This window comes from Clupea harengus, chromosome 7 (genome assembly GCF_900700415.2).
Source record: "Clupea harengus chromosome 7, Ch_v2.0.2, whole genome shotgun sequence".
Lineage (NCBI taxonomy): Eukaryota > Metazoa > Chordata > Actinopteri > Clupeiformes > Clupeidae > Clupea > Clupea harengus.
The window spans coordinates 23229063-23240106 of record NC_045158.1 but is presented as its reverse complement, the minus strand read 5'-3'; the positions used below and the strand labels follow the sequence as shown (position 1 = coordinate 23240106).

The 11044-nt window shown below is 45.8% G+C and overlaps 2 protein-coding genes across 2 annotated transcripts in view; one reads left to right on the top strand and one right to left on the bottom strand.

The window, feature by feature from the left end:
• Positions 1-39: 39 nt before the first annotated feature.
• On the bottom strand, positions 40-3253 carry ciao1 (cytosolic iron-sulfur assembly component 1). Its single transcript, XM_012821099.3, has 7 exons — positions 2846-3253; positions 2440-2588; positions 2148-2259; positions 1738-1826; positions 1375-1567; positions 891-972; positions 40-656 (listed from the first exon to the last, which is right to left on the bottom strand). The coding sequence occupies exons 1-7, from the start codon at positions 2982-2984 to the stop codon at positions 422-424; spliced, it is 999 nt and encodes a 332-aa protein (XP_012676553.1). The 5' UTR covers positions 2985-3253; the 3' UTR covers positions 40-421.
• Positions 3254-5824: 2571 nt separating this feature from the next.
• ccdc92 (coiled-coil domain containing 92) overlaps positions 5825-11044 on the top strand; it is a 17645-nt gene continuing 12425 nt past the window's right edge. The window contains exon 1 of the mRNA XM_031569866.2: positions 5825-6045. The gene's annotated coding sequence lies outside the window, so the exon portion shown is untranslated. The remainder of the gene's footprint in view (positions 6046-11044) is intronic.

Genomic DNA, 11044 nt, shown 5'->3' with positions numbered 1-11044 from the left:
CACACTTTCACTGATCAAACCTCTGATCAAACCTTGACTAGTTTCTTATTTTAATGAACACATTTTTAGACATCACGTGAAAAATCAATATCAGTGGGAAAAGCACAACACGGAAAGGCTTTTTCATCATGATCGTAAAACGGCCCCCTTAAGAAATGCATTTAGATAAAGCTACGGGTGAGGTGAATTGTGTGTTACATACTTGTCTTATGATCTAACGGTGAGGCATAGTTAAAATACTACACAAGACTTGGCAAATTCTTCTGAAACAAGTATTTACACCCTCAGCTGAATTTCATGTTAAACGTGTTGATGGCTTGACCCTTCACTGGCCCATCCAACGCATGTCTACACTCGAGACTCAGCCTGCAAGGCTCACATTCAGTGCAGTTCATTGGTCCTCCAGCCTGTCAATCACATCTCAGTCCTCTGATTTGTAGCTCCAGAGGCAGATGTCCCCGTCGTCGCTGCAGGACGCCAGCAGCCCCGCCACCTTGGGGTTCCAGGCCACGCAGTTGACGTCCTGGTTGTGGGCTTTAGGCACGTGCGCGCTCATGGAGAAGATGGGCTGCTCGGGGTCAGAGGTCGCGTCCTCCTTAAACACGCGCACACCGTCGTCACCGCAGGCGGTAGCCAGGGCACTCGTCAGCCGACACCTGCACGGGGGGCGGGACAGATGGGGTTAGATGGTGTACAGTGGATCACTTTATCTAGAGACTGCATTGTAGCACTGCAGATTCAATTTTATTTATTCATTCATTTGCTAATGTCACAGGGGGCTTTACAGAATCTAAGGCCTGAGACAGCTGCACTGCTCCAGCTCCACTGAGTACCTAGTGACGTAAACAAACTCGCGCCGCAGTCCCGGGGGAAAAGCCAAAGGTACCCACCATGCAACGTCGTAGACTGTCCGCCCGTGGAATCCAGAGAGGGTACACACGCATTTCCAGGATACATCTGAAGAGCTGCCTTCTGAAGAGGGAAGGGAGAGAAGTAATCAGTCAGTCTCATGTTGGCGTGTGTGTCTGCCATCACATTCCCTCTAATGCCACCAACAGTACCATCTCTCCACTCACCTACCGAGAGAGCGGCATCACTTCTACGTAATGGAACAGCATGGTCATGGCTCGGGTGTGAGGGGTGTGAGGGGAGGCCAGTTTGACAACAAAACATCTACCATTCCTTTTGGATTAACGCTAATTATGTGTATTAGTCATTGTGTAACCATAGAGATCCCCCTTGGCGTGATGCCAAGCTGTCTGCTTTTTGTAACCATATGCCAGCTCTTGTTTTGACTCCAATTTTAGCTTCAATTCTACGTAATGGAAGGGCATGTGACCATGGTGTCTGTAGTCATTGGTATCGGCGCCTCACCTTCTGGCTGACTCTCCTTCCAGATCTTCACGGTGCGGTCGTCGCTGCAGGAAGCCAGCCGCTGGCCGGTGGGGTCAAAGGTCACGCTCCAGACAGTGGACGTGTGGCCCTCCAGAGTGGCCCGGCACTCCCAGTCATCGTCCTCCTCCTTATGAATACACACCTTGTTGTCATAGCTCGCAGAGGCCAGGAGCTGGGGGTAGAACATTTACTCAGATGAGAGATCACCCTTAAATCAGTATAGTTTAGCTCTTCCTTTCTCATCATCATCATTGCGTTTGTTTTAGGGAGTTGAGGTATTGGTATCAAACTCATCAAAGCCATAGCCTGCTATCTTTAGCCGTAGCTGCAGCTATAGCCTACCTCCATTGTGGGGTGCCAGGCCACGTGTTTCACATCCTGTGTGTGGGAGTTCACCACACTCACACACTCGTACTCATCCTCCTCGTCCACTGAGGGGAGAAGAAAAAAAAAAAAACTGATTATGATCATCACTCCACACATTGTCTTACAGTTACAAAAGATCAGCACAATTACAATTATATGATTTATAGATATGGCAACATCACAATTAGATAAGGTTAAATTATTTGAAGTTATGGCAACATCACAGTCAGATCAGGTTAAATGATTTGCAGTTATGAAACCATCCCAGTCAGATCAGGTTAAATGATTTGAAGTTATGGCAACATCACTGTCAGATCAGGTTAAATGATTGGTAGTTACCTTCCCAGAACCACACAGTCAGATCAGGTTAACTTATTTGTAGTTACCTTCCCAGACCCACACAGTCTTGTCTCTGCTGCAGGTGGCCAGCAGGTTGCCAGATGGGGACCAGGCAACACACTTCACCTCATTCTCATGCCCCTCCAACACCGTCAGACACTGAGGATCACACAGTATCAGAAAGTCACGCATGGGCTTCGGCCCAGCACTGGCCCAGATACGGCATGGTTCTGGATCAGGGTCGATCCTTTGAAGAGTAAGTTGGATTCCTATTTCCCCATCATAAAAATGTCAACCGAGCTTTGATGACCTATTGTGATCAAAGCAAACATGTCCTACCTCAAAGTCGTCGTCTTTCCTCTTCCAGATAGATGTTGTGGCATCGAAGCTCGCCGAGGCCAGGTAGTTCCCGCACGGTGACCAAGCCACCTTTCGAACTGTGCGCTGATGACCGTCTGACAGCACACACTTACATTCCCACGACTCGCCTACATGAAGAGTAACGCATGCAGAACATTTACAAAACAACCGATCACTATTTGACTACACATTTCTGTACTGCTTAATATATGTGATGCTTAGTTATGCCATAACGTCACTATATAATTACTCAATGACAGACAGCGATAAGCACTGTCACTTGGAATGTTTGGGTTACATGTTATGTCGCTGCGTTTAAGTTTACTGACAGCCACCGGAAGCTAAGCTTCTGCTAGATTTGAAACAGTAACATTATGTCCCTTACCTTCTTTACCCCATATGCGGATGGCTCGGTCACCGCCGCATGAAGCAAGCAGTGTACCCTTCGCGTTCCAGGCCACATACCAGCAGCGCGAATCAGGGTGAGCACTGAGCCTATGAAGAAGATCCAGCGTGTCCTTCATTGCTAGCTAGCTTGCAATGGTGCTAACCTAACTTACTGTAACTAACGTTAGCTAAGAAGTTGTATCTCTGGTTGTATGGTAACAGTTCATCGACTTCTGCACACCCCAGCGTTTACGGATGAAGATTTCAAGCTATGAAGTTTAGATTCAGCAGTTAAAGAAAGGGTGACGATGATAAATCTGTTGTGTAGCTCGCCAGCTAACTAACGTTTTGAGCATAACTCTGTTTATCTGATCAGGTCCTTTTTTCGCTCCTTTCATACCGCAGCGGTAATCGACAGGATGTGGCAACACTGCCACCTATAGCCGAGGAATAATAATACATTTTTCACAACGACAAAATACAACTGAATACAGTACAATACAGTTAACAAACAACAGAAAAAAATGGGGAATGCGTTTTGCTGAAGGGTTTTGCTGTTCGATTTAAAGGGCCCTTCATTTAGGCCACTTGGATACTGTAAAATGTGCAATTTAGTTTGCCTCTCTGAATACATGAGATGCCCTTTTTACTTCTGCCTTTTCAATCTCAGACCACCTGAGTTTGCCCCTGATAAAGCCTTCTGCACTCGTTTGTTGCCTCTGTCCAGCAGATCCCTGTCTGGACAGTCAGGAGCACCTCATCACCAGACACTCAGGAGTCCCTCATCACTGGACACTCAGGAGTCCCTCATCACTGGACAGTCAGGAGTCCCTCATCACCAGGCAGTCAGGAGTCTCTCATCACTGGACAGTCAGGAGTCCCTCATCACTGGACAGTCAGGGACCTTTGCAGAGCTCTTCAGTGCCACGGTGCACCATTTGGTTTAGTGGACCACATCCCTGGGCCCGGCATGGTCGCCCTCACATTACAACACCACATCATGGGGCAGCCACAGATTGTGCACCAGTGGGGCCGGAAGTCTCAATAGCTACCTAAGTTTAACAACATAGATATATATTGGTGATTATTGCTCTGGGCATTAAATATGGTTATGTACTGGTGATTATTGCTTTGGGCATTAAATATGGTTATGTACTGGTGATTATTGCTTTGGGCATTAAATATGGTTATGTACTGGTGATTATTGTTATGGTTTTGCATTTAGCAGTTGCTTTCGTCCAAAACGAATATTTTAAAATTCAGAATTTTAATAGTAACAAAAAAGTAATGCATAATGATATGTATAATTATTATTATACAGTATGTACAGGTTGTTTTGTGCAGATGGTGAATATCTGAATATTGTTTGTCTGTTGATGTTCAGTTGTTTCCTTTTGGCCATAGGCTTTTTATTGTGACACACAGACAGGCAGGAAACACTGATAAAAAAAAGGGCAGGAATGGCAGACAAGTCTATTCTCGACATTTTACTAGTAATCTGTCATGATACCTCACACAAAGCCAGTTATAAATACACCAGAGTTCAACAACGCAGCAATGTCATTGTAAACAGTGGCACCTAGCGGTCAGAATAAGTAGTTCAGTATGACAGGTGTTTTATGACTCACTATGTCACTATTACGCCATCAGATCAAAGACTTTTTCTACAGGGTGAACTACAACACCAGAGCAACATGTTATTCTCAGTTCTTGTCTCTAGACTCTCCACCTAAGATTAGATCCCCTAATCTCTCTGTTTCAACTTTCTTTCATCTTTTTACCCTCAAGACATTTTGACCATCTTATAATTATTACTATACTGTTGTGTAATAAATAGCATATTGCATATAGTCTTTCCTATGGTCCAAGCCCCCCCACCCCATAAATGAACATGTGTTTGCCCGTTTGCACATGATGATGTTTCAGCACTTGGTGACATGGCCCACTCTCAGCAGGTTACCTCACTCACTCCATGTGCTGTCTTTCACAGTCCATCACAGTCTTCCAGAAGCGCCTGAGGTGAAAAGTCAGATATCAAAGTCAAAGTCAAAGTGTTTATTGTCACATGCACCAAAAACGCAGCGTCATCAGAGCAGTGAAATTCTTATGACCTGGAAGGCAACACTTACGCAGTAGACAGGCAATACAAGATAATAAAAAAATAACATATAACATAGTAACATATAACATATGACATAGTACAACAATTTAAAATGTAAATGAAGGGCTAGCAGAAGTTTACAGGATGAAGGAGTGAGGAATATAAAATTAAATAATATGTATATATGTAGCAAGTAGGTAGTAAGTGTAGTTGTATGAGTGGGGGAGCAGAATGTACATGGTGATGGCGATTGTTCAGTGGGTCAGTGCTGCTGGTTCAGAAGCCTTACAGCCTGGATATCAGCACACACATGCCCTACAGTCATCTTAAAATAAATGTTAGGCTTACAATAGGGGTGATTCCGGTATATTTTATAGATAAACACAGATCTCTGTAAAAGCACGTTGGAAATATAGACTTTCAGATTAACCAGTGACATGTAGGCTAATGAAGGAAGAACGATATGGGCCATAATATCATGGAACAGGGCAGGCTATATGACATCTGCCCTGATATGTCATGTTGTTAATCTCTCACCAGCTATGTGGAATTAGAGTTTGGGGTGACACTGAAGGGTACATTTAATCTTTTTCTGTTTTGTCATATGGTGTCGATAGAGGGCGTAATACGAGTGTTATGTAGCACTTAAACGGGCGAAAAAACTCTGAAATGGTTTCTATGGTGACACTTTGTTGTAGGCTAGATGCTGCTGCTTAGCTGCAGAGGTAGGCTACTTTGCCGGTTTCATCTGGATTTTATATTTTCAGTTAAAAGTAAATCCTGGGTAGTTAAACGTTCACATGAACATTCATATAGTTTTTAATCTCAAAATATGAACCATTTTATGGGCGTACAAAATGGCCATTCAGTGCCCGTTTGCTGCTCATGATTGGCTTAGGTTTCCCATGATGCATCGCTTTATTTTGTCTTGTATCTCAGGGAGATGACAGAACCGACCGCCTTCCCTACCGACCAAGAGACGCATCAAGCAGCCTGCGCTGCACATTTGAACACACGAACTAATATGCCAGAAAGGACCCACCACACAGTATAAACAGCGTCTGATCTCAAGTTTGTCCCTTCTGTGACATTGTAAGGTAAGTGTGCAGGCAATGTAAAACCCTCGCTAGCTACCTATCCGGGTGGCAATTGAGTCATCCTTTCCATTGCACCTGCTCCTCATCATGAATAACGTTACATTGTAACAGTAGTGTGCAGTTGTATTCTAGTAAAACCTCTGGTGTACGAAGAAAAACAATACACTCCGGAATAGCTGATTTGTGTCCGCCAGTGATGTCGTGTCTGCAAGCATGCGATACGTCCTCCTGATTGTTTACACTAGTCAGTTAACGTTATTGGACATTTTCATTACGTTAGGTTGTAACGTTAGCCAACTCTCCGTTCTCCAGAATGTTTAGGAGTAGCGCTAGGCCTTAGACCTTAAAACTAATGTGAGCATCCTATGGTAATATTCTGGAAAGACAACCCCTCCATAGCCTTCTGGCTTGTAATAATAATACTGTAATTGAAAGACTTTTTGTATAGACAACGGAATAGATATCACTGGGTGTCACATTTGTTGTCACTGTCATACCCTTGTGAAAGTGGCTAACTGGTCCCCATTGTAGTATTGAGTTAACAGTCTATTTATCTAATGGTCACCCTGCACGTCCTCTACGAACTGGTGGTGTCCACCGCCAGGTACACTTTTTTCCCAACGTTATGTTTTGATTTTCTGTGAAAGGTTTGTTGACATCTACGGGGCATACTGTTGCCAGCGTTGGTCTTTTGTTAGTTGCCTATCGCTAAATAGCATCTTGTTGATCTTGTTTATTCCTTGGGAACTGCTGGATTGATGGTGTGGGCAGGGGCAGCCGACGCTGTAGTGCGCTGTCCGCAATGCAGGTGCTGTTTACGAGAGTGTCTTCCCCTCTTGAGTGTCGGCGCAGCGTGTTTGTTCAGTTGGATGACCGTCGGTTGTCACAGTGAGAAAACTAGTACGGCAGTAAGCCTATAGTTTCCCGACCGAATCCTCAGCAATGAAAAATGCACTCCGCTTGCCTATAGGTCTATAGACTAATTTGGATCTTCAGTCTTGACCTACGTGCATAGGGCTGATGATAACTAGTCTGTATTAGCATATAGTGTAACTATTATTGGCTTTTTAAGCTTAGTATTCTCTTAGCTGATATGCGTGTTTATCAAAGTGAAGTGTAACGTTGTTTGTGTATTACGCCTATCAAATGACACTGGTGACAGCTAGTGGTATTTCCAGTCGAGAGTCTGAAAGCATAACCCTAAAGCCCACAAGTCGTGCGCGTTTGTGGGGCCAGTTAGCTCAAGGTTAACGTTTCTGCTATGCCTGCATTTCCCGTGTGCGCGACCCACACCAACAGAGCCCCTTGGGATAGTGACTCCAATTCTTATCATAGGGGATACCTTAGTGGGCATACTTTTGGGAATGGTGTCTGGGTGTGTGTGTGTGTGTCTGTGTGTTTGTTGCCTTTTTTAGCTGCAGCTCGTTGATTATTTATGTTTTACTCTGAGAGGAGGAAAAAGTGAGGAAAGGAGTGTATGCTCCTGTGTAACAGAGTGTCTGAGTGTGTGTGTGGAAGAGACTGAGTGAGTGTGTGTGCATGACAGAGAGAGAAAGAGAGAGAGAGACAGCCTGTGTGTATGTTTGTTTGTGGGTGTGTGCGTGTGTGATGGAGAGAGAGATCAACAGTCTCTGTGTGTGTGCGTGTGAGAGGGAGGGAGAGAGGTTCTATGTGTGTGTGCTTGATATAGAGGTTCTGTGTGTCAGTGTTTGTGTGTGTGTGTGAGAGAGAAAGAGAGAGGTTCTGTGTGTGTGTGCTTGATATAGAGGTTCTGTGTGTGTGTGTTTGTGTGTGTGTGTGAGAGAGAAAGAGAGAGGTTCTATGTGTGTGTGCTTGATATAGAGGTTCTGTGTGTGTGTGTGTGTGTGTGTGTGTGTGTGTGTGTGTGTGTGTGTGTGTGTGTGTGTATTTGTGTGTGTGTGGGTGAGAGAGAGGTTATGTGTGTGTGTGTGTGCGTGTGTGAGAGAGAGGTTCTGTGTTTGTGTGTGTGTCTGAGACAGAGGTATGGTACTCCCATAGGTTTTCCTGCCCCCACCATAAGGCAGGACTGGTGAGAGTAAGAGAGGCAGCAGCTCCCCTGGGAGTGCTGCTTTCCTCTGGAGCTCTGGGGGCGATGGGCTCTTTGTTAGACTGCATGAGCACTGAGACTGGTGGGGTCTGGGTTAGACTGAGACTGGTGGGGTCTGGGTTAGACTGCCATGCTGTCCCACTCACATCTCTCAGATCCACACCAGATTCATGCTGAATACATGTCAGGTCCTAGACATGCTGGTGAGTTCACTGCTGTGTGGGATGCTATGTGTGTGTGTGTGTGTGTGTGTGTGTGTGTGTGTGTGTGTGTGTGTGTGTGTGTGTGTGTGTGTGTGTGTGTGTGTGTGTGTGTGAGAGAGAGAGAGAGAGACAGGAGGAAGGGTCTTAATTATGCATGAGGTCACCCGAGGCTGATGTCATGTCAGCGTTGGTGTTGGGAAGCATTGCCACGGCTTTACAGGAAGTACTCTGCTCACTCAGAGCAGAGGGGAGAGGCCAGTCAGCATGCTCTCACACACACACACACACACACACACACACACGCACACGCACACGCACACGCACACGCACACACACTTGCACTCGCACTCACTCACACACACACACACATAACAGACATGTAACACACACATAACAGACATGTAACACATACATAACACACATCATATACACACATCATATGTAACACACACACACACCCACACACACAAACACACAGGAGAATTACTTAATTCATTCATTATTCATTCGTTATGGATCATCTATTGGCTGCTGTTATGACTGCTCTTCCTTCACCTCTCTCCCTCTACCCCCCCCCCCCCCCCCCTCTCTGTCTCTGTCTGTCTGTGTGTGTGTGTGTGTGTGTGTGTGTGTGTGTGTGTGTTTGTGATGATGCTCAGAGGATGTGCCTGGTGTGCATCAGCTCATCTTAACATTACCAGATGTTACACTATTAGCATACATCAGCAGCCTATACCTCACAGCAAGGCATGTACTGGACAACAGTTCATCTTCTCTATCTGCAAGTGTGTGTGTGTGGTTGTGATTTTATGTTTCTGTGTATATTCATTAGTGCAGATTTAAATGATCTGATCTGTGTGTGTGTGTAAATGCGCATGTTTGTGGGTGTGTATGGTTGTGGTGTGTGTGTGTGTGTGTGGGTATAAGTGTGTTGCTATACAGCTAGAAGAGGGGAGTGCCAATGCTTTATTCATGTGGGCTTAGTGATGATGTAACGCGTAGAGGAGCTGCAATGTTTTATTGAAGCAGTCTCCAGTCAGGATTAGCAGGAAAGACCTTTCTCCCTTTTTCTCTCTCTCTCTCTGTCTCTCTGTCTATCTCTCCCTCTCTCTCTACCTCTCTTTCTCTTCCTCTCTCACTCTCTGTCTCTCCTTCTCTCCCTCTCTCTCTGTTGGTGTTTTTGTGGGTGCTTTTGTGTAAGTATGAAGTTGTTTCCTGTTGCGTTTGATGTGACTGACGTGTGCATGTTCAGTCCAGAGATGTGTTGGTGTGTAAGGGTAGTGTCTGACTGACGTGTGCGTGTTCAGATGTGTTGGTGTGTAAGGGTAGTGTCTGACTGACGTGTGCGTGTTCAGATGTGTTGGTGTGTAAGGCCAGTGTCTGACTGACGTGTGCGTGTTCAGATGTGTTGGTGTGTAAGGGTAGTGTCTGACTGAAGTGTGCGTGTTCAGATGTGTTGGTGTGTAAGGGTAGTGTCTGACTGACGTGTGCATGTTCAGTCCAGAGATGTGTTGGTGTGTAAGGGTAGTGTCTGACTGACGTGTGCGTGTTCAGATGTGTTGGTGTGTAAGGCCAGTGTCTGACTGACGTGTGCGTGTTCAGATGTGTTGGTGTGTAAGGGTAGTGTCTGACTGACGTGTGCGTGTTCAGATGTGTTGGTGTGTAAGGGTAGTGTCTGACTGACGTGTGCGTGTTCAGATGTGTTGGTGTGTAAGGGTAGTGTCTGACTGACGTGTGCGTGTTCAGATGTGTTGGTGTGTAAGGGTAGTGTCTGACTGACGTGTGCGTGTTCAGATGTGTTGGTGTGTAAGGGTAGTGTCTGACTGACGTGTGCGTGTTCAGATGTGTTGGTGTGTAAGGCCAGTGTCTGACTGACGTGTGCGTGTTCAGATGTGTTGGTGTGTAAGGGTAGTGTCTGACTGACGTGTGCGTGTTCAGATGTGTTGGTGTGTAAGGGTAGTGTCTGACTGACGTGTGCGTGTTCAGATGTGTTGGTGTGTAAGGCCAGTGTCTGACTGACGTGTGCGTGTTCAGATGTGTTGGTGTGTAAGGGTAGTGTCTGACTGACGTGTGCGTGTTGAGATGTGTTGGTGTGTAAGGCCAGTGTCTGACTGACGTGTGCGTGTTCAGATGTGTTGGTGTGTAAGGGTAGTGTCTGACTGACGTGTGCGTGTTCAGATGTGTTGGTGTGTAAGGCCAGTGTCTGACTGACGTGTGCGTGTTCAGATGTGTTGGTGTGTAAGGGTAGTGTCTGACTGACGTGTGCGTGTTCAGATGTGTTGGTGTGTAAGGGTAGTGTCTGACTGACGTGTGCGTGTTCAGATGTGTTGGTGTGTAAGGCCAGTGTCTGACTGACGTGTGCAGGGGCTCAGCAGTGAGGTCTGTGTTGCGTCCCTGTGTGTGGGAGAGAAGGAGACGTGTGAGGAGAGAGATGGGGAGAGAGGGAGAAGGAGAAACAGACAGAGAGAGAGAGAGATAACATATAGGGTGAGGGAAGAGAGAAGCACAAAGGGAGAGACATTGAGTGGAGAGAGAGAGAGAGTAAGAGATATAGAGAGAGTGATATATATATATATACATGTATATATATATAGAGAGAGAGAGAGCGAGAGCTAGCAGAGAAGGATGTAGACTTGGAGAGCAATGGAGGAGGAGAATCAGTCATCCATCCCTATAGGCTCATCTTCAGTTAAAACACTTCTGCACACACACACACACACACACACAC